The sequence below is a fragment of the Myotis daubentonii genome, chromosome 6 (assembly GCF_963259705.1).
Source record: "Myotis daubentonii chromosome 6, mMyoDau2.1, whole genome shotgun sequence".
Lineage (NCBI taxonomy): Eukaryota > Metazoa > Chordata > Mammalia > Chiroptera > Vespertilionidae > Myotis > Myotis daubentonii.
Window position 1 is genome coordinate 90,186,942 of NC_081845.1, and position 23,988 is coordinate 90,210,929.

A 23,988-nucleotide genomic window follows, 5' to 3' on the forward strand; every position below is an offset into this window, starting at 1 on the left:
GGCTCTTTTCCAGGTTGCCCATTAGAATCAAGTCAGAAAAGTGACTTGACCAATTAAGTCAGAATCTCTGATGGGTGGGGCTCAATCATCTTTTTCTTTTCTTCTTAAGCTCCCCATGTGAATCCAATATGTGGCAAGCTCATTGAGAATCTTGTCTAATTAAAATTCTTTCTATATGCCAATAAAAATTGTCTAATTGTCTTTATTCCATACTAAATGGCTGTTTTCTATACCCGGCAATATTAGCTTTATGTCTTTAGTTGGAAAAGCATAATAAAAATGTAAATTTAGCAAAATGAAATTCTATGACTAAGAAGTACAGATCTAGAGAACCTATGATATTTACATATGTAGTATTAATGTTTATTATGTATCAATTGAAGAATTATACATTTACTTTTGAGCTAGTTAACCAAAAACTAATTATTGTGCATCAAGAGTCATTTAGTTAATCCTTTGAATCTTACTCATGGTGTAAGAGAATGTTAAAATAGAGAATATATTTACTGGGTACAGGCACACCTCATTTTATTACAATTCTCTTTATTGTGCTTCATATATGTTGCATTTTTTACAAATTAAAGGCAAGAACTTCCACCAGCAAAAAGATTACAATTTGTTTTATTGCAGTACTCACTTTGTTGTGGTGGTCTGCAACTGAGGTATGTCTGTGTATGCATTGCATCTTTTCAGCCAGAAGAGTGTCAGTTTTGTTCAGAGTCATGCACCTTCATTGAGGGAAATACAGGGTGTACCAAAAAAAATGTATACACACTTGAACAGCTGATGACTCAGTTTTGAAAATGAAATGTATTTTAATAAACACTGCTTTTATAATTATTCAAGGTGTGTGTATAAAGTTTTTTTTTTTGGATACCCTTTATTAGTGATGTGAGCGTTTGTTTTGAAGAGGAATGGGATTTTAAAATCAGGTCCGAGTCACTTTCAGAATTTTATGGCTGATATAGGAAATGACCATGTTATTTTGAACATTGGTTGTGTAATCTAGTCAGAAACCAAAACAAAAACTAAAGCAGTTTGAACCTTTGTCTAGTTTACGGTCAACCCTTGATCTTATGTTAGAGCAGGGATTGGCAAACTATGGCCTGAAGGTTAAATCCAGCCTTCTCCTGGCTGGATTATTGGAACATAGCCATGCTCATTTATTTACTTACTGTCGGTGGCTGCTTTTAGTTGAATAATATTGTGACAGAGACTTTATAGCCTGTAGAGCCCCAAAATACTTACTCTCTGACTCTGCAGAAAGTTTGCCAATTCCTGTGGTAGACTGTTGTGTCACACATGATTTACTGACACTCCTTAAGTTGATCCTCTTAAGCTGAATTTGGCCTTTCATGCACAGGTGACTGGAGGTGATTCTGTTTTTAGGGCTTTCCAATGGAGGTTGCACTTGGGGGAAAGGGATTTGCCTTGGCATTGAGGTGTATGCTGCTAACCCTCTGATGTTCCTAATATGGGGGACCATATTTGTTTACTTACGTGGGGTGGGTGTCTGTTTGCCTAACTCACATCCTCCATGTTCCCCTACATCAAGTCCTCGCTGTTGCTCCCTCTGTTGGGGATGGTCATGGAGTAGCAGGTAACTGGGGAACTTGGATCAGGAGGCTCTCCCACTGCAGTCTCTGGGGATAAATACCATTTTTAATACACTTTGCTAATAATGGGTTTGGATGTGAAAGTTTAAAGATTAGGTGTGGCTTAACCTTCAATCCTTCCTGGTCCATATGGAAAGTTCTGGAAGGTGTGGAGGGCTAGTGGAGAGAGCATATCTGGCTCAATTCCCCTAGTCTCTGGTGCAGCAGAGGGTAGTTGACTCACCCCTGAGCTATGGACCACATCTCCACCTCGGCCCCTGGATGCTGGTGAAGGCTCTCATCCACTTCCTAGGTTACTTGTAACTGAAAAGCAATACCTGCAAATACATTAGAAATTTAAGAACATAAACATTTTTAACTTCAAAGCACGTAACTTCCTTTTCTAACGTGAAGATGTTCATTAAGTTTTGGCTTTTTGATTTTCAGTTAACATGTTGAAAGGCATTACAGGAAGTGCCTGTAAATGAGATTAAATATAATGATGTCCTGGTAGCCCCTAGGTGATGTGATCATTAGAGCTGGAGGTTTGGGCTAAAAGTTAGTCTTGAGAAAAATATTTGGGGTTATTCCTTTTTTGAGGGGGATTAAGATGCTTGCTATAAATTTTCTTTAATAAATGTCGTTATTTTTGTGAATACAGAAGATTGGTATTTTTTAGAAAATATTTAAGATGATTTTATAAGTACCGCGCGCTAACCGATTGCGTGACTGGAGCTCCAAAATATTTAAGATGATTTTAGACTCAAACCTCTGAAAATATTTGAAATATGATGATTTAGTTTATTCTTCTTGTGATTTAGGTCTAGATCTATGCCTGAATGCATTTCTGCTGAGGTTATTTAGTTATACCCACCTTATTAAATCTCTCTGTGCTAAAAGAGTTCTTCTGGTGGTTGATTTTCTTTTTCCTTAGATACTGAGAAGTAAGGGACCTGTATTTGGCACAGAGTTCTAGATTGTGATATTTCTATGTGCTGCTAGTATTTGAGGACCCTGGCATTTATTTTTGCTTTCCTAGTGTGAAAAGGCAGTGAAGGTAGTGTGTTAATGGAAGCAGGCTGAATTGCTTCCCACAGTAAATGGGTTAATGAAGATATCAACAATGATGAAACCTCTCTCATGTGAGTGTTTTAAAGTATGTAGTTTAATTTTTTATTTAGATATGTTTATGGTATGTGATTTTTTTTATGTGTATTCTCCCCCCCCCCCCGCCCCCTCCCGCCCACACTAACTTTCATCCCTTTTTCATGTTAGATCAGCGACTATTATCTCTTCTACAAGATGAGTAACAGCCACCCACTTCGCCCCTTTACTGCAGTGGGGGAAATTGATCATGTGCACATTTTGTCTGAACATATCGGTGCCTTGTTGATTGGGGAAGAATATGGTGACGTCACATTTGTTGTGGAAAAGAAACGTTTTCCTGCCCACCGGGTAATTTTAGCAGCGAGGTGCCAATATTTTCGGTAAGTCTGTAATACTTTCTGAAGATTCAAGTTAACTTGTAGAAACATTGGTATTTTTCACTCTATAAAATATGTAACACAACAAAAAATATGTAACATAGCATAACAATAAATACTAGCAATCCTTCCATTCGACATCTATAAGAATTTAATCTTTGTAGACTTTTTGTTATTTTTTGAAAATCACTGTTTTCTTCAGAAACGATTTTAGAACTATAGGGTTAGAAGGCTCCTCAGGCTAGGCCAGTGGTCGGCAAACTCATTAGTCAACAGAGCCAAATATCAACAGTACAACGACTGAAATTTCTTTTGAGAGCCAAATTTTTTAAACTTAAACTATATAGGTAGGTACATTGTTATTAACTTAATTAGGGTACTCCTAAGTCTTAGGAAGAGCCACACTCAAGGGGCCAAAGAGCCAGCCGCATGTGGCTCGCGAGCCGCAGTTTGCTGACCACGGGGCTAGGCCGTACCCAATCCACCGATTTTCAAGATCTCAAGAATATATCTTAGGCTGAGTCTTTGTTGCCTTCACCTTCTTCTCACCATTGATTACTAATGGAAGTTTAATTGATACATTGGCAGATAGGCTTCTCATTGTACAGACAGACGGTCCTCTGGACTTTCTAATGAACTTGAATACCTCTTAGTTCCAGGACCTGTAGGTAACTCAACAGATCTCTAAGACAAGCATTTGATAGCCCCAAATTAGAAACAAGTTCTTGTTGTTGTTGTTAATCCTTACCCGAGCGTATTTTTCCATTGATTTTTAGAGTGTGTGCGAGGGATGGGGAGAGACAGAGAGCGAGAAACAGCAATGTGAGAGAGACACATTGATTGGTTGCCTCCTGCACGCTCCCTGATCAGGGCCAGGGATTGGACCTGCAACCAAGGTATGCCCTTTACCAGAATTTAATCCTTGACCCTTCAGTCCATTGGCCGACGCTCTATCCACTGAGCCAAATTGACTAGGGCTAAATAAAACAGCTATTTACTGATACTGTTTCATAGTTATACTAGAACTAAAACTAGACAAAATATTTATGCATTTAATTAATGTAAAAATTGTACTTAATATGAAGCCATTGTTTATTACTCAAACCCTTAAATGTTAAAGTGAGCTCTAATTACTCTGAGTTATACCTAATGTTAGTTAAAAGGGAGTCATCACTGAATGATAATGTATCTTTGATAAATCCATTGGTCTATAGCCTTAAAGTCATTGATTTGCATGGGAAACTTGATATCTAAAATTGAGATGCTGATGGCTAAGAAAAAAATTCAAGTTACCCTCTAGTGAAAACTGCAGTCTAAATTTTATAATCAGAAATAACTAAGACAATGAAATAGCAACACCTAGAGTCACACAGGAAAGTGTATCTCTTATAAATATTTACTACTGGATGAGAATTTTATAGAACTGATAGCAATTTGTAGAGCATTCCATCTTACATATAAAGTGCCACTGTAGGTGAAGCGAGGAGCCTAGAAAAGAGGATTCTATTAAGAGTTCTCGCTAACACTCTCCGATTCCTCTTGCTAATGGCCTTGCTCTCTAGTCATTATTTGTTACCAACCTCTGTCCTCTGCACACTTTTTGTGTTTCTTTCCCATTTCTTACTTTTGGTTCACTCACTATTAGTGTTTTTTTGAAGAGTCCATTCTTTTATTTCTTAAATATGTTTTTATTGATTTCAGAGAGAGGAAAGGAGAAGGAAAGAGGGATAGAAACACCAGTGATGAGAGAGCATCAGTGATTAGCTGTCTCCTGTACACCCCCTGCTGGGGATTGAGCCTGCAGTCCGGGCATGTGCCCTGACTGGAATTGAGCTCTGAACTCCTGGTTTATTGTTTGACCTTAAACTTCTGAGCCACACAGCAGGGCTGAAGAATTCATTCTTTATTAAGTCAGAACTTTTCAGCTTTATGTTTAATATTTGTCAATAGTTTATACCTTATCCTTTTTCAAAAATAATTTGAGACAACAATATGTGGGTATATTTTAAGTAATCAGTATATTCTTAAAAGAAACTCAAATACTTTAAAAAATTAAAGATCATATTGAATGAATGGAGTGTACTCTCCTTACTTATTGACCTTGTTCTTAATGTCTATGGATATTGAACCTTAATGTCTGGTGGCTCACAAGGCTAAACTCAAAGTCATTACTAGTGATGCCCTAAATTCTCATTGCAGACACCGTTCCTGTGCTAAGGTAGGTCAACTAGCTGTCAGTAGTCAGGAGAGGCTTTACTAAGTGTTGTCATAGAACCTGTCAATTCCCAAATAAGTACAAACTGACTGTACAGGAGGGAACTTGAGTTCCACAAGTTGGAGCTCATATTTAGGATTCCAAGGAGCTTCATCAAAGCCACTTTTAGAGCATTGAGAATCCATGTGAATATCATGGGTCACGCTCGAGTAAGTCTTCCTCCGTGAGATCTTCTGAGGAAGACATTTTTAATCTAGCAATTTTAAAGTTGAGGTTGAATGTTCTCTAGATTAATGAAAACATTCAAGAGTGTTTGTAGGAAGAGCATAACCCAATGAGGTTTATGCTCAGACTATTCATGACTTTTTTGCTGGATGGTTTCAGCTATTTTCCTGAGCCAATCAATAATGTTGGATCCTGGGGGAGGGTGAGAAGAGTTCCTGGCAGGTGTGGAGAGAACCCTTGAAATGCTTGTCCTGCTCTGAGAGTGTTAGGAGCAGGGGAATCTCTTTTTGCCCCCTTATTCTCTTGCTCTCACTTTTACATGTTTTCTGTCTCACTCTGTACTCTTCCTTTTCTGTGTTCCTCCTTTGTCATCGTCCAGCTGCCCTTTCTTTTTTGATAGAGTGAAAGTTTAATTGGTTCTTACTATTTCTCCAGAGTAATAGAGGTAGAAATTAAAACTCAGTACATTATGGAATTTTCTAATTTTCATTTTTTAGATGAGCAGATAAGCAATAATGTGGGGATTTTTAAAAATCTGACAAATACTGAAAGACCAAAAAAAATCAAATCATCCATAATTCCATCACCAACTTCAATTTCATTTTTAATTTATAAAGTAACAATGAAAGCCCTTTCCTCCAAGCCACCTTAATCCCATTCCCCAGAGATAACCACTGTTAACAGTTTAATATGAATTTTCCCTGATTTTTCTCAATATAAATAGGTGTCCTATATAATAAAAGGCTAAAATGCAAATCGACCGAACAATGGAATGACTGGTCGCTATGATGCGCAATGACCACCAGGGGCAGATGCTCAACATTCCCCAAGGGCTCCTGGACCACAAGAGGGCGCAGGCTGGGCTGAGGGGATCCCCCCCAAGTGCACGAATTTCGTGCACCAGGCATCTAGTATCTATATATACACCTATGTACATACACATACAAGTATGTGCTGTACACTTTTTTACTCAACACATGGATCTGATCTGCAACATAACTGATATCTCCTGGACATCTTTACAAACAGGATATATTGCCCTTCCTTGATCTTTCTAATGGCTGCATAGAATGTATATATCACAACTTTTTAATCACATTCCTATTGATGGACATTTTAAGTTTTTTTTCAGTATCTCCGTTGTTTCAGTATCTATTCTTATAAGTTTCTCTTTACGATCATGCTGTATTATATCTCTAGAGCTGAATCCTATAAGTGAGATTACTGAGTTGAGGGTATGCATCTTTTAGATTTGAAATGATAGTACTTAAATTACTTTCCAAAAAGGGGTGCCCATTTATACTGAAAGCAGTGCATGGGAGAACCTGTTTTTCCATTGCTTTGGCAGCACTGAATATTAACAGGTTTTTTAATTTGTCAGTCTAACAGGGAAGAATGGCACCTGGTTGTGTTTAGTTGTTTTTAACTGATTATATTTTTTCTATAGAGTTTTACTTTTTTGTTTTCTTCAACTTTTCTACTAGGGAGATTTTTAAAAAAGTATATATATATATATATATATATATATATATATATATATATATATATATACATACATACATACATATACACACACACACACCTATATATAATTGTGTAAGTATATATATATGTGTGTGTATATATATTGTTGACAGTATTACAGATGTGTCCCATTTTTCCCCCTTTACCCCCTCCACTCAGCCCCAACCCACCCCCCAAGGTCTTCACCACTCTATTGCCCGTGTCCATGGGCTATGCATATAAGTATATTGTGCCAAGTCAGCACAGCCATGGGTGAACCTGAGAGGGAGCGGTGAAGGATTTAGAAAAGAGAATAAAGCTGGGCACTAGGTGGGACGCTGCCCTCTCTGATGGAGAGGCAGTGCCATGGCCTGCAAGGTGAGTCTTTATTTTATAGCCAGATTCCACCAGGCAAAGTAAGGGCGTGGTTACAACATTCTCGAAGGTTTCAAATCTACTCAATTATATGCACCTGATCAAGCTTTGTTTACTTGCTGCACCTCCCGAAGCCCATATCACTCAGCCACGTGGGACCACAGGTTCAGATCATAAGGTCAAGCTTACAACTATACGGCCTTTGGCTATAATTGTGCTGGGACTTGCACGTGGCTTTGCCACGAGAGGATCGTGCTCTCTCATTAGTCCCAGGCTTGAACCTGTCCAAACGCTGTAGCTGCTCTCCACAGTATATAAGTTCTTTGGTTGATCTCTCCTTGTCCCCCCACCCCTATATTGAGGTATGTACCTCCATGCTTCGGGTCTTATTTTGTTGGTCAATTCATTTTGTTTATTAGATTCCACAAATAAGTGAGCTCATGTGATATTTATCTTTCTCAGTTTATTTCACTTAGCATAATATTTTCCAGGTCCATCCATGCTGTCCCAAAGGGTAAGAGATCCCTCTTTTTTACAGCTGCAAAATATTCCATTGTGTAAATGTCCCACAGCTTTTTTACCCATTCATCTACTGATGGGCACTTGGGCTGTTTCCAAATCTTAGGAGTTTTAACTTTTTTGTTTTAATCCTCACCCGAGGATATTTTTTCCCATTGATTTTTAGAGAGAATGGAAAGGAGGGAGGGAGGAGGGGGAAAAAGAGAGAGAAGAGAGAAGAGAAAAATCGATGTGAGAGAGACACATTGATTGGTTGCCTCCTGCATGGGCACGACCGGGACCAGGAATTGAACCTGCAATCCAGGTATGTGCCCTTGACCTGGACTGGAGCCTGTGACATTTAGGTCTAGGACCAACATTCTAACCACTATAGAGTTTTACTTTTTAAACTGTTTTATTGAGATGTTTATATTGATTTCACTGTTCCTCTCAAAAAAGCATTTTTTAAAAAATGTATTTTTATTGATTTCAGAGAAAGGGAGAGAGAGAGAGAAACATCAACGATGAGAGAGAATCATTGATTGGCTGCCTCCTGCACATCCCCTACTGGGGATTGAGCCCGCAACCTAGGCATGTGCCCTTGACCGGAATCGAACCTGGGAACCTTCAGCCCACAGGCTAACGTCCTATCCACAGAGCCAAACCAGCCAGGTCAAAAAGAGCATTTTTATCTGTCTATTTAATGACTGTCTGAGCTTTCAGGATATTTCATTAGTTCACTTGTTTATAAAATTAATTCAAAATAGTTTTAAAGATATTTCTCTTAGTTTCGTTAGAAAACTTCAAATGATTACTATGCACTTCTTTACCTGAATCTTTATGTCATTAAACAAATTTATGTTTGTGTAATGTTGGTACTTGTGACTTCATGATTTTGTAGCAAATCTTACTTGGTTTTTCTCCTGCATTTTTTCTCTGACGTGCAGAGCATTGCTATATGGTGGAATGCGAGAATCTCAGCCAGAAGCAGAAATCCCCCTCCAGGACACCACTGCGGAAGCGTTCACGATGCTACTCAAGTACATCTACACTGGGCGGGCAACACTGACGGATGAGAAGGAGGAGGTGCTGCTGGACTTTCTGAGCCTGGCTCATAAATATGGATTTCCAGAGCTGGAGGATTCTACCTCTGAGTATCTCTGCACCATACTCAACATTCAGAATGTCTGTATGACTTTTGACGTTGCCAGTCTGTACTCACTGCCCAAGTTAACTTGCATGTGCTGCATGTTTATGGACAGAAATGCTCAGGAGGTGCTCTCAAGCGAAGGCTTCCTCTCTCTTTCTAAGGTGTGTCATTGTCTGCAAGTAACTTACAGGCATGCATGGTCTTGTTTATATCTGTCCAGTAGAAATGCAGCAATGGACTAAGAAAAAATAAAAGTCAAAGGTGTGGAAGAGGTTGTCTAGCCACCTGCCTGTGGCTACTGAGACTCTAGATCAGCCGTGGGCAAACTACGGCCCACTGGCCGGATCCGGCCCGTTTGAAATGAATAAAACTAAAAAAAAAAAAAAAAGACCGTACCCTTTTATGTAATGATGTTTACTTTGAATTTATATTAGTTCACACAAACACTCCATCCATGCTTTTGTTCCGGCCCTCCTGCCCAGTTTAAGAACCCATTGTGGCCCTTGAGTCAAAAAGTTTGCCCACCCCTGCTCTAGATCATATAAGAGAAGAACAGATTGCTTCTGTTTTCTTTTAGGTTCTTTTGGTAAATTCCAAATACAAAAGAGACTGTGATGCTAGGTAGTTGTTTTCAATGTGGTCTTGCATACTGCTTTTTGAATTTGTATTTCTTTGATAAAGAGAATAATTCCATTATGAGAGGGAAAATTCATAAGGGAGATCAGATGTGTTGCTGTATGTCTCTAAATCAATTTTGTTTTTTTTCCTGGTTCAAAATTCACTATTAATGGTGTTTTACACTGAATAATAGCCAGAGTAAAACTTTTTGCTCAAATCTTTCTCTGAACCTTGGTGGTTGTCTCTCTTTTCCCTTTTGGTGTTCCTCTTAGGACCTGAATATTTTGAATGAGAACACTTACTAGTATTTGGAAAGTTACACATCTTGTTTTGAGTTTAAACTATGATTTTTATTACCCTACTTTATTTTTAGAGGTAAGGTCTTTGAGGGCTGCACCAGTGTTACTGGGGGTCAGTCTGAAAATCTGAGGACCACAAATAATGATAGCGCAGTAATACTGTGAAAGAAAAGATTTTGAATTTTAAATGCTAGATGTATCTCTTGAAAAACATGTATGGAAAGACAGCTCCTCACATTGATGTTTTTCTTCTTGTTTTATTAAAAGACTAGAGGCCCGGTGCACAAAAATTTGTGCACTGGGTGGGGGGAGGCGTCCCTCAGCCCGGTCTGTGCCCTCTCGCGATCTGGGACCCCTTGGGGGATGACCACTTGCTGGCTTAGGCCTGCTCCCAGGGGATTGGGCCTAAGCTGGCAATCAGACATCCCTCTGGCAGCCCGGCAGCCCTCGGGGGATGTCCACTTGCCAGCAGGGAGAAGACCTAAGCTGCAGTCAGACATCCTTAGCGCTGCTGAGGAGGCAGGAGAGGCTCCCACCACCACCGCTGTACTGGCAGCCATCAGCCTGGCTTGTGGCTGAGCAGAGATCCCCCATGTGAGAGTGCACTGACGACCAGAGGGCAGCTCCTGCATTGATCATCTGCCCTCTGGTGGTCAGTGTGTGTCATAATGACCAGTCATTCCCAGTCTTTCTGCTGTTAGGGTCAGTTTGCATATTACCCTTTTACTATATAGGATAGAGGCCTGGTGCACAGGTGGGGCCCGGCTGGTTTGCCTTGAAGGGTGTCCCGGATTAGGGTGGGGGTCCCACTTGGGTGCCTGACCAGCCTGGGTGAGGGGCTGATGGCTGTTTGCAGCTGGTCACACCCCCTTCAGGGTGGGGGTCCCCACTGGGGTGCCTGGCCAGCCTGGATGAGTGGCTGATGGCTGTTGTCAGGCTGGCCACACCCCCTTTAGGGTGGGGGTCCCCACTGGGGTGCCTGGCCAGTCTGGGTAAGGGCCTGAGGGCCGTTTTCAGGCTGGTGGGCGACTGAAGCTCCCAGCCTCTCCTTTTTTTCTTTTCTTTTTTTTATTCTGGGATTTATTTACCTTTTATAATTGAAACATTGTTGCCGTCACTGGCGCTCCCAGCTCTGAAGCTGTGGCTGGCTGAAAGCAGGTATCTGGGGTTTGTTTGGCTTCTATAATTGAAACATTGTTGCTTCTGGAGCTCAGAGCTGGGCCTTGGCAGGTGGGGGCCTTGGCTTCTTCCATCACTGGAGCAAGCAAACCTCATGTTCACTTCAGCTGCGCGGCGGCCGCCATCTTTGTTGGCAGTTAATTTGCATATCGCCCTCATTAGCCAATGGGAAGCATAGCGGAGGTACAGTTAATTACCCTTTTTGTCTTTTATTAGATAGGATGGATGCAGATGTGTAGGAAAGACTGGATGTTTGAGGTAGTGGTACAGTATGCCTATAGGTATTCACCCAGCCATGTGCAAGAAAGTACATGGCATAGAATATGGAGAGAAGATGGACAAAGAGAATTAATTGTTTATATATAACATACTTGCAGTTCTGTTGGATACTGCACATGGTTGAGCTCCATAATAACTGGAATTTGTTCTTGTTATCCTTTTCAGACAGCACTTTTAAACATCGTATTAAGAGATTCATTTGCAGCTCCCGAAAAAGATATTTTCCTAGCCTTGTTCAACTGGTGTAAGCACAATTTAAAGGAGAATCATGCAGAAATCATGCAGGCTGTGCGTTTGCCTCTGATGAGCCTCACCGAACTGCTCAACGTTGTGAGGCCTTCGGGACTGCTGTCTCCTGATGCCATTCTGGATGCTATTAAAGTTCGATCAGAGAGCCGGGATATGGACCTCAATTACAGAGGCATGCTCAGTAAGTACCTGTTCGTTCTAATCTCAGCAAAAGTTTTGTTTGCATTGTGTGAGTCTCAGCTATGAAACTATAGCGCAGGTATATATGGAACATACGGGTCTAAGAACATATAGCTCTGCTCCCTATGGAATGCCTTTCCCTGTAGTCCTCCTGAGATTGCATAGCCATTGTAGATTCCCAAATAGGTATTTCTTGCCATCCTTGGCAAATTTCTCCAGCTATTCCCTAGAGTGTAAGAAATAGATATTTTCCTCAAAACTTTTTCTTCTTTCTCTAACAAATCTGCTAACTACATGCTATGTACTTATTATTTTAGGCAGCATGAACATAGAGATTCTAAATAACAATAATAATAGCTAAACATGTATGTAGCATTTCCAATACTTATGTGGTGCTTTTTCTTAATAAATAAAAACGATATATTGACTGTCTGCTGTGTGAATTGGAGTGAAAGGTAGTTGAGAAATAGTATGGTAGCTGCAGGGAACAGGTTTGGAGAGGTCCAGGAAGGGATTTGGAGGTGCTAGAGAATAGTACTAGGTAAGGTGTGGGAGGATGGGAGGCAGAGGGTAACAAGATAAGTAATTTTATTTTACTGATTTAGAAAGAGGAAAGGAGGAAGAAGGGAGCAAAGGAGGGAGGGGGGAGAGCGAGAGAGAGAGAGAGGGAGAGAGAGAGAGAGAGAGAGAGAGAGAGAGAGAGAGAGAAAGAAAGAGAGAGATTTGTTGTTCTACTTATTTATACATTCACTGGTTGATTTACTGTATGTGCTCTGATTGGAACCTGCAACCTTGGTGTATTGGGATGATGCTCTAACCAACTGAGCTACCTGGCCAGGGCCTAATTTTAGACTTTCTGAATTCTCATTGTTGGATCCTCTTACATAAATTCCTTTTTCCTCCTCCTTGCCCTAGTTTTGATTTGAGGTGCTGATAGAGCCTGGTATCTGGGTTCGTTATAGGGCTAGGCTTCAGACATTGCTGCAGGAATATGGAAGTGCTTAGGACGTTTCACATAGTTACTGGTAGCTTGGAATTGATCAGCTGCTCGTATAGTTGTCAGACCTGGGCTGTAATAAACTCATGAAATCACCATGAAAGGGAGTAATTCAACCAGTTGAGGGATACTTGGTTCTGGAATGACATATGCAATTATTCCTCTTTAATGTTAAGCTATTTATTTTGGAATAATTCAGTGGGAACTCAAGGAAGAGATTATACAAATGTTTGGGAATCTGTTATCTAACTTCTAAACTTGAGGAATGATTAAGTAGCGGTCTGTTTTTCTGACTTTCAAATTACATGAATAGTAAAATCAATAGTATAACTACTAAGGAAGCATATCAGTTTCCCATCAGATTGTAAAAAATAAGTTATTTTCTAAGTAAACGTTATCCAAACATTTATATCATTAATTCTTTCAATAGATTTCTTTATTGTTAGGAAAAAAAGGGTCTAAAGTTTCAGAACTGTTCCTGAGATGATTGTTCTGGAACAATAGTTCTGCTTATTTTGAAATCATTGGACAACTTGTTTGTTTTTTTTGTTCTTTCCTGGGTGTGGGTTCTTTGTTTTTGGGGACTTTTCATGAATTGTAGAGAGGTTCTTGAGGCTAGGGATTAATATCATTTTTCTCATTTTTTTTCTTTTAGTTCATTAATATTGGTTGCTGAGGGGTTTAATTCTTTGAGCTGCATATCTTGGAGGGTTTTTTACCAAATTATAGCGCTTTTTACCCTCTTAAAAAAAAAAAAAAGAGGACCCAAAGGATGTTTTAACTCACCAGTGATGGTTAATCTTTCAGGGAAGCTGGTTTAGACTAATTTTGTACATATATAATGATGAGCATCTGGGGGAAAGGGAATTAACTTTTAATGATAATATTTTTTCCTTTAGGGTATTTAAGCTACTTGTACTCAGACCATTCTCTTAATGTTTAGTTTTGTCTTAGCTGTAGAGATACTTATTTCTGCCTTGAAAGTTAGTGCTTTTTCTATTCAGACTAAGTTATACTTTGTTTTGCTTATTTCAGGTTTTAGACGTTGGGAAAAAGAACAGTAAATTCTTGTTTCTTTATGTTTATAGCAGATTTATATTACAACTTCCATCCTCAGGATTTTTTTATTGAGTAAAAGTCACTCTGTTCATAGGACCACTAAGTTATTGATTAATATATAAATGTGTGTGTGTTTAAATCTGTGCTGTAGGTATACGGTAACATGTACCTATTCCCACAGTTTCCAGTAACTCAGACTAATGAGTTTGCCACTGTAATATTTTAGTTGTTGCTTTTTGGCCTAGACTCCTACTAGACTGAGCTTCTTGAGGACTGTAATTATATCTTTTCACTTGTTTTTCCAGCACCTAGCATAGTGCTGAATAAAATGACAATGAATTCATCCCTTCCTTTTAAACTAGAATTTAAAACTTGTCTCACCTATCACATAAAGACAGTAATAACAAAAATGAGTCATTAATACTTTTGAAACTCTTTGAATTCTGTTATTATTGTATCTTCTGAACTATAGTTTACAGTATTTTCATCTGTAAACTAGGGAGTTCACAAGTCATTTTTACTGAGTATTCCTCTGTGTGGCAGTTCATATCTGATAGGAACTCTTATCTCTGTTAAGTGGTGAGTTGCTAGAGGGCTGAGTCCAGCACAATGACCAGCACATAGAAGGCTGCTTAGGAATTTTTTTTCTTTAAATTAATAGGATAAAGGTCCTTTTCAGCTCTTATGTGTTTCCACTAGAGGCCTGGTACATGAAATTCATGCATGGGGTAGGGTCCCTAGGCCTGGCCAGCGATCAGGGCCAATCTGGGCCTTCCCGCTGCCTGCCGGGGCCTCCCTTCATTCCACGCTGCCCCCTGGTGGTCAGTGCATATCATAGTGAGCAATCAAAATCCTGGTCTCCCGGTTGAACTCCCGAGGGGACACTTTGCATATTAGCCTTTCATATATATAGATTCTTTTTTTTTAAAAAAAAAAACTTCAGTTTTTAAAAAATACATATTTTTATTGATTTCAGAGAGGAAGAGAAGGGAGAGAAAGATAGAAACATCAATGATGAGAGAGAATCATTGATTGGCTGCCTCCTAAACGCCCCCTAGTGGGGATTTAGCCCACAACCCATGCATGTGCCCTTGACTGGAATCCAACTGGGGACCCTTCAGTGCACAGGCCTACACTCTATCCACTGAGGCAAACCAGCTAGAGCTATCTGTTTCCATTCTTTGATCTTGATATGTAAAGTTACTGAGTGAAATTGATGCACAAGCTGGAACCAAAGTGCTGATCCGACTTGTGAGGCCAGTGTTCTTCAATGGAGTCTCCAGCCTGGATTATTTTCTGTTTCTGTTTTGTGATGTTTAAGGACCAGTGTTGTGCCTTGTGGAAAGGAGGAGGCCTGCAGAGAGTGGAGATAACAGAAAAGTTAAGATGAGACAGGAGTTGTCAAGAAAGTCATATGTGATGATATACTTGTTGGGAGGGAGGGTCCATCATTCTTCAGGGAGTAGAAGATGATTTAGGGGACAGAATCTGGAAAAGAGATTGCAGTCTGCCGAGAGCTGAGTGTGAATTCAAATGATCCATCAGGGGTGAGCAATGGCCTCAGCCTAAATGTAACAGAGAGTTCAATAAAGGATGGCTAAGAATGTAAGGAGTGAAAGAAAAACGAAGTCGATTAACCCAGCACCACTCAGATTTTGGCATTATGTAGCTAGGGGCAGGTCCTGCTCCATTTCTCCTTAGTTTTTCTTTCTAGTAATTGGCTTGTTTCTGCCTAGCTGTGAAACTTCAAAACTTAACTTTTCCCCTAAATGCTTATAAAATGCATAAAAAATGACAAATGTAAAGAAAACTATTATTGTTATCTACCAGCTCCTTTAATCTCTCGCCCTGTATTTTTGAGAGCTTTTTTTCTCTACTGATAGACAAATATAAATAATAAGAATATTTATGGTTTGAATTATTTTATTATGATTTGGATTTTGTCATGTTTACCTTTTGTGTTAAATTTATCATTTAGCCATAGGTTTTGTATTTTTATACTGTGAGTTACTCTGATTATAGTTACCATGAGAGAATTGCCACTCTAAATGTTGCCTGTTTTGAAATGAAAGATACTTTTGGGGAATCTATATCAAAAACAGTTAGAAAAGTTCTCAAGCACTCTTGAAATAAACTTCAAAAGACAACTTAGACTTCTGGTAGAAGTTTCATTTCAATTTTAGACCTTTTATCACAGTCCCTTGAAACTCTTGTGCCTAGTATGTTACTCCTAGCTTGATAAGTGAAGAAGCTTATGTTTAGAGAAAATCAAAGGGTAATGCAGTTTCTGAATCTGAAAGCTTGAGTTCCCCCTTTTGTTGTCTTGGCCCTGACTAGTGGTGTCAGAACTGGAGGAGGTGGTTTCAGTGGTCGGTAGCAGCAGACTTTGGACCCACCTCTCATGCCCAGCAATAAGGGATTATTCAGGTTTCTTCTTACCAACTAGTTGCACATCATTGATATTTGAAAAGCACAAATTTGAAACTTTTGTTTGTTTGCTTGCTTTATAAAGTGCTTCATCTCTAGATTGGAGGCGTCAGGATGCAGGCCTTTCTGTCTAGTTCACTGAGCTGGTCCTAGAGTCTATGAAAAATAAATATGAAGAGTATGTATGATTACCATGAGCTAATAGAATTTAAGAAGTTATAAATCTGAGGCACTTAAACTTCTGGTGGTAAGAAGTTGAGCGGGACTAGGTTTTGTTTGTTTTGTGTCTGAGTTAGGACCTAGACCAGGGGTGGGCAAACTTTTTGACTCGAGGGCCACAATGGGTTCTTAAACTGGACCGGAGGGCCGGAACAAAAGCATGGATGGAGTGTTTGTGTGAACTAATATAAATTCAAAGTAAACATCCTATACTAATAAAAGAGAAAAATGGTAATTGGCGTACAACCAATAACCTTTTTCATTGGCTAATCAGCGAGATATGCAAATTAACTGTCAGCCAAGATGGCGGCTGGCAGCCAGGCAGCTGAGAATAGGAGGCTTGGTTGCCCCAGCAATGGAGAAAGTCAAGGATCCCCGCAGCTGCAGGGGGTCTGAGCTCTGAAGCAACAACTCCAAAAGATACAATGTTTCAATTATAGAAGCTAAAAGATGGCGGTTAATTTGCATACTCAGGCTCCAAGCAGAGCGAAGCCAAACAGCCCTGAAGCAGCAGGGCAGAGAGGCCTCAGGGCCTGGGATCAGCGGAGCCGAGAGGCCTCCCGGCCCCAGTGATCAGCGGAGCCGAGAGGCCTCCCAGCCCCGGTGATCAGTGGATCCGAGAGGCCTCCCGACCCCAGTGATCAGCGGATCCGAGAGGCCTCCCAGCCCAGGTGATCAGCGGAGTCGAGAGGCCTCCCAGTCCCGGTGATCAGCGGATCCAAGAGGCCTCCCGGCCCCGGTGATCAGCGGATCCGAGAGGCCTCCCGGCCCCGGTGATCAGCGGAGCCGAGAGGCCTTCCAGCCCCAGTGATCAGTGGAGTCCAGAGGCCTCCCGGCCGGTGATCAGCCGAGAGGCCTCCCAGCCCCGGTGATCAGCGGAGCCCAGAGGCCTCCCGGCCCCGGTGATCAGCGGAGCCGAGAGGCCTCCCGGCCCCGGTGATCAGCGGAGTCGAAGGCCCCGCGATCAGCGGAGCCGAGAGGCCTCCCGCCCCGGTGATCAGCGGAGCCGAGAGGCCTCCCGGCCCCGGTGATCAGCGGAGCCGAGAGGCCTCCCAGCCCCGGTGATCAGCGGAGTCGGAGGCCCGGTGATCAGCGGAGCCGAGAGGCCTCCCAGCCCCGGTGATCAGCGGAGTCGGAGGCCCAGCAATCAGCGGAGCCGAGAGGCCTCCCGGCCCCGGTGATCAGCGGAGTCGGAGGCCCCGCGATCAGCGGAGCCGAGAGGCCTCCCGCCCCGGTGATCAGCGGAGCCCAGAGGCCTCCCGGCCCCGGTGATCAGCGGAGCCGAGAGGCCTCCCGGCCCCAGTGATCAGCGGAGTCGGAGGCCCCGCGATCAGCGGAGCCGAGAGGCCTCCCGCCCCGGTGATCAGCGGAGCCGAGAGGCCTCCCGGCCCCGGTGATCAGTGGAGTCGGAGGCCCCGCGATCAGCGGAGCCAGAGGCCTCCCAGCCCCGGTGATCAGCCGAGAGGCCTCCCGGCCCCGGTGATCAGCCGAGAGGCCTCCCGGCCCCGGTGATCAGCGGAGCCGAGAGGCCTCCCGGCCCCGGTGATCAGCGGAGCCCAGAGGCCTCCCGGCCCCGGTGATCAGCGGAGCCCAGAGGCCTCCCGGCCCCGGTGATCAGCGGAGCCCAGAGGCCTCCCGGCCCCGGTGATCAGCGGAGCCGAGAGGCCTTGGCCCCGGTGATCAGCGGAGCCCAGAGGCCTCCCGGCCCCAGTGATCAGCGGAGTCGAAGGCCCCGCGATCAGCGGAGCCGAGAGGCCTCCCGCCCCGGTGATCAGCGGAGCCGAGAGGCCTCCCGGCCCCTGTGATCAGCGGAGTCCAGAGGCCTCCCGGCCCGGTGATCAGCGGAGTCCATAGGCCTCTCAGCCCCGGTGATCAGTGGAGTCCAGAGGCCTCCCGGCCCGGTGATCAGCGGAGTCCAGAGGCCTCCCGGCCCGGTGATCAGCCGAGAAGCCTCCCAGCCCCGGTGATCAGCCGAGAGGCCTCCCAGCCCCGGTGATCAGCGGAGTCCAGAGGCCTCCCGGCCTGGTGTTCAGCTGAGAGGCCTCCCAGCCCCGGTGATCAGCGGAGTCCAGAGGCCTCCCGGCCCGGTGATCAGCCGAGAGGCCTCCCAGCCCCGGTGATCAGCCGAGAGGCCTCCCAGCCCCGGTGATCAGCGGAGTCGGAGGCCCCGCGATCAGCGGAGCAGAGAGGCCTCCCGCCCTGGTGATCAGAGGAGCTGAGAGGCCTCCGGCCCCGCGTTCAGGGGAGCCAAGAGGCCTCCCGGCCCGGTGATCAGCGGAGCCGAGAGGCCTCCGGGCCAGGGATCAGGGGAGCCGAGAGGCGTCCTGGCCCTGGGATCAGCGGAGCAGCGAGGCTTCCCAGCACCGGGATCAGTGTGACAGGGTGCGGAGCCCCAACCCTCTGATCGGCCCTGCTCTGTGCATGACAGGAGTGGCGCTGCAACCTCCCTATGGACCCTGCCTTGAGTGTGACAGGGGGTGGTGCCCCAACCCCCCAATCGGCCCTACCCTGAGCATGACTAAGGGTGGCATGGCAACCTCCCAATCCGCCCTGCTCTGTGCATGACAGGAGGCGGGGCCCCAACTCCCCAATGGGCCCTGCTCTGAGCCCGACCAGGGGTTACACCTAGGATTAGGCCTGCCCTCTGCCACCCGGGAGCAGGCCTAAACCAGCAGGTCATTATCTCCTGATGGGTCCCAGACTGTGAGAGGGCACAGGCCAGGCTGAGGGACCTCCTCTCCCAACCCCGAGTGCACAAATTTTTGTGCACTGGGCCTCTAGTCATTACATAAAAGGGTACGGTCTTTTTTTCTTTTTTTAGTTTTATTCATTTCAAATGGGCCCGCGGGCCGTAGTTTTCCCACGGCTGACTAGACACTCACATGGTATGGGGTACAGAACAAATCCACAGTAAATATTTTGTGACTCATCAGACTCTATACTTATATAGTACTTTAGCATGTACTTATACAGTACTTGTAGCATGACCTTCACAGTAATCTTGTGGGCGGTTGGGCAAAGTGTTATTTTTAGATGAGAAAACAGATTCACAGAGACCAAGTGGTTCCAGGTAGAGCCTGAGTCTCAAGGTTAGGTTTTCTCACTTTGTCTAACTTTTTAAAATATATCATACTATCTGTTTCCTCTCGGCTTAGGTCACCTTAGAGGGAAGGGGTTAGAAAGAGGGGATAAGTATGTCCTTCCCATCAAAAACTGTTCATGAAGGAGGTATCAGAGCAGGGCCCCTGAAGACAGACCGCCTGGTTCTCATTGCGGCTCCAATACTGGCCAGCCGTGTGACCTCGGTCAAGAAAGTCCATCTAAACTCCTGCCCACACTTCCCGATCTGCAAAATGGATGTAGTAGTAATATTACACTTCAAAAGATTTTGATGAGAAGTAAGTCAAAGGAATTAATAAGGTTTGTTAAAGAAATGAAAAATAAATATAAAGAATATGTATGATTACCATGAGCTAGTAGAATTTAAGAAGTTATAAATCTGAGGCACTTAAACTTCTGGTGGTAAGAAGTTGAGCGGGACTAGGTTTTGTTTGTTTTGTGTCTGAGTTGCCTTAGTCTTTGCAAGTTAACTAAACCCATCCCAATTGCATTCCAGTTGCACTTAGTGTCTCCCAGAGTCATTCTCTTACCTGTCTTCATTTGAAAAATTTTTTAAACTCCACATTTTCCAAGTGAGCTGCAATAATGAATTACTCCCTTTCCCTAAGAACCTAATTATGGCTCATACTTGAGTCTATTCAAATCACATAGCCCAGATGTACACATACTATGAGGCTTCACTATTTACTAGTATTTACTGTGTGTAAACTTGCTTAGTTCTCTTATTGTTGCTTTAAAAATTATGGCTCATAATAACAATAGCAGTCTTTTCTTAGAGTTAACTATGTGCTTTGCAAACATCATCTCATTTAATCCTTGAAACAAAAACAAAAAATGGAAACACCTGGGGGATAGATACTGCCCTATGGAGAAATTTAAGTTCAGAGAAGGTAACTTTCCCAAAGTGATACACTCGGTTAAAGGTGGAGCCCCACTATTTAAACTCTGACTTTGAAGCTCAAGCTCTTGATGTCTACTTTATGCTGCCTCAGGTCTCTCCATGGAGAGTGTCGGTTTTAGAATGTTAGTTCCTGGAGTATGGGTTCCAGATCTGTGAAGCAAAGTGTGCATAGAGTACTTCAGAGTCTCAAGGACAGTGGACACTTAATAAACCTACTGTTGGAAAAGGGAGAGTGTTTAATTATAACCACAATACTGACTTTGATGACAGACTATCTGAATTTTCATTTTTAAAAATACTCAAGTGAAAAAAATATATCTTGTTTTAGATATATTTTTGTTTTTCAGCTAGATTGATTGATTTAGCTCATCCATGTATGACCAATAGCTCTGTTGTATTGGAACCTCTCTTTTTCTGTTATTTATTGAGATGTCTGACTTGTCTGCTCTGCTTTATACATTGTGCTCAGTCCAGATGGCAGGTATAGGTCATCTTAGATCAAGCATTTCAAACTCAAAGGCTAACACGGGCTAAATAAACAGGTTTAAGTTTATGTGGGCTGCAAACAAAAGCTTCAGTTTTCATAGAAAAATAGGTTTATTTCGATAGAGACATGCTGAATACAAAGGGCTGAAATAAATGAGTAATCATTAACAAAATAATAGAACATTTTAATAAAAATTAATATTTTTTCTGAACATTAACTTACCAGATACTAAATAACTGCACAAATTAATAAGCGTAACACAAATAAACCTATTTTTCTTGTTCTCCAAAAGCGAAATATTTCTTGTTGCGCACACCAAACAAGTCAGTACAAAACTAACGGCATGGCAATCGCTGCTAAAATATTTGCTGCTACTATTAGTGGAGAGAAATGGTGCGCCTGTGCATAAGGCGCATACGGGAAATGAATGCAACACGATTATAGTCATCAGTCATTAGCGAACGTTGTAGTTTGTTGTTAATAATTATGTATAACAGGGCATTGTAAAAATTAAGTTAGGAAATTTTTATTAAAACGTTTCTTACATACCTTTATATTGGCTGGGCCAAAAAAGTATTCGTTGTGGGCCTTGAGTTTGACATGCTTGTCTAACATGCTGTTTTTGTCTAGTACATATTAAATTGAAACTGCTAATAGAAGGAACTCAGCAGAGCTGATTGTTTGTGCTAGTACATGTGTTTTTTCTAGTATTATCAACGTTTTCTTAATAACATTAGTTCCAAGTAGTTTGTGGCTGTGATGGTGCCATTAAATTTAATCCTCATAGACATTGCATATCTTCTATTTTCATAAGCTTGTCTCTGCTGCCATTTTAAATTAAATATACATACTAGAATCCTAGAATTTGCTTTTTTCCCCCAAGTTACAGAGTAATTTCATAACTAACCATTAACCTTGCTTTTTTGTATTTTTAACTATAGTACCAGAAGAAAACATTGCAACTATGAAGTATGGAGCCCAGGTTGTAAAGGGGGAGCTGAAATCTGCCTTACTAGATGGTGATACTCAAAATTATGATTTGGATCATGGATTTTCCAGGCATCCAATTGATGATGACTGCCGTTCTGGCATTGAGATTAAGCTAGGTCAGCCGTCCATTATCAACCACATACGGATACTCCTGTGGGACCGCGACAGCCGGTGAGTCTGCCTGACTTGGAGAGAAACGAATGTTGTGTTTGAGTGAGCTGACCTAACTGTGTGGTCGTCTGCTTTGGTTTTACCGATTTGATGATTTATTTCTTTGTGATCACTTGGCTATTTCTCTTAAAGTTTTGTTCTGAGGAAAGAGTTAAAGTGTTTATTCCTTTAATCCCCCCCCCCCCCTCTTTTTTTTGCTTTTTCTGCTTATCAAAGTAATGAATATGGTTTTTTTGTGGAAAACATAGAACATAGAAAATCACAAAGAAATAAAAATTGCTAGTGATCTCACCACCCATTATTAATCTGTATATATCTAATTAGTGTTTTTGTTATGCATAGTATCTCTCACACATACACAAAACAGAAACCAGTGAAACCATATAGTTTTACAAAATATAGATTAGATGTGTAAAAAGCTAACTTCACTTAAAAAAAAATATATATATATATGTATGTATATATATATATTAGAGGCCTGTTGCATGAAGAGATTTGTGCAATAGGCCTTCCCTTCTCCTGGCTGCCGGTACTGGTTTTCCTCCAGCACCCGGGACCCAGGCCTTCGCTCCGGCCGGAGCCGCCTTCCGTCCTCTGTCTTCGTGGCCCCGGATGGAGCCGCCTTCTGTCCTCTGTCTTCGCGGCTCCGGCTCACCTTCAGTCTTGGCTCTGCCGGTTGGAGCCTACGTATGCAAATTAACCACCATCTTTGTTGGCTGTTAATTTGCATATCATGCTGATTAGCCAATGGGAGGCGTAGCGAAAGTACGGTCAATTACCCTGTTTGTCTATTATTAGATTAGATATAATTTTATTGATTTCAGAGAGGAAGTTAGAGGGAGAGAGAGAAACATCAATGATGAGAGAATCATGGATCGGCTACCTCCTCCTTGCTCCCTACTGGGAATCGAGCCTCCAATCCCGGGCATGTGCCCTGACTGGGAATCGAACTGTGATCTCCTGGTTCATAGGTCAACATTCAACCACTGAACCACACTGGCTGGGTTAACTTCACTTTTTAATGAATACATTGTGAATAGTCTCTCCTTTAAAAATATTCCCCTAAAATGTTATTTTATATCAGGGGTCCTCAAACTTTTTAAACAGGGGGCCGGTTCACTGTCCCTCAGACCGTTGGATGGCTGGACTATAGTTTAAAAAAAAACTATGAACAAATTCCTATGCACACTGAACATATCTTATTTTGAAGTAAAAAAACAAAACGGGAACAAATACAATATTTGTATTTGCATGTGGCCCGCGGGCCGTAGTTGGAGGACCCCTGCTTTATATGGTTATCTGGTATTCTACCCTATGCGTTTCCCATTACGTATTTACTTGATTCTGTACTTTCGGATGTTATAACAATAAATGCATTTTATCGTATAGATGAAAAAAATGTTTTTTAGTGTGTCGATAAATATCATCTTCAAAAGAAAAGAAATTTGTGAAGAAAATTTGGTAGAATCCACCCAGTTTGGCAATAGCTTCAAGGTTCTGTCTTCCTTCTAGCCTTTCTGATACCTTTACCCACTGTGGTTTCTAGGGTTCAGCCATGATGGCCAAAGTTCCAGAGCAGTATGGGTGACCAAGACCTGAACTCTCTCTCTCATTGCTGCTTATCATTAACCTAAACCCTACATTCCAGAAAACTGATGTGCAGAGAGTCTCTTAGGCCCTACTCATGCCTCTTTGAGTCTGGGCATGAAGGGCTTAATAGTATTGGTGATGATACCCTGCAAATCTTTTTAACTTTTAAAATATATTT

The 23,988-nt window shown here is 42.3% G+C and overlaps 1 protein-coding gene across 4 annotated transcripts in view; it reads left to right on the forward strand.

Moving 5' to 3' along the window:
- The window catches only part of BTBD9 (BTB domain containing 9), a 454,016-nt gene that overhangs the window by 52,842 nt on the left and 377,186 nt on the right, over window positions 1–23,988 (forward strand). For 3 of the 4 annotated variants that reach the window (XM_059701796.1, XM_059701798.1, XM_059701797.1), the window contains exons 2-5: window positions 2,871–3,082; window positions 8,843–9,206; window positions 11,586–11,850; window positions 22,001–22,220. In XM_059701796.1, coding sequence (XP_059557779.1) covers window positions 2,898–3,082; window positions 8,843–9,206; window positions 11,586–11,850; window positions 22,001–22,220 — 1,034 coding nt within the window. In that variant the 5' untranslated portion in view covers window positions 2,871–2,897. Of the gene's footprint in view, window positions 1–2,717; window positions 2,738–2,870; window positions 3,083–8,842; window positions 9,207–11,585; window positions 11,851–22,000; window positions 22,221–23,988 lie in introns of those variants that run through there. The other variant, XM_059701799.1, reaches the window with a different exon arrangement.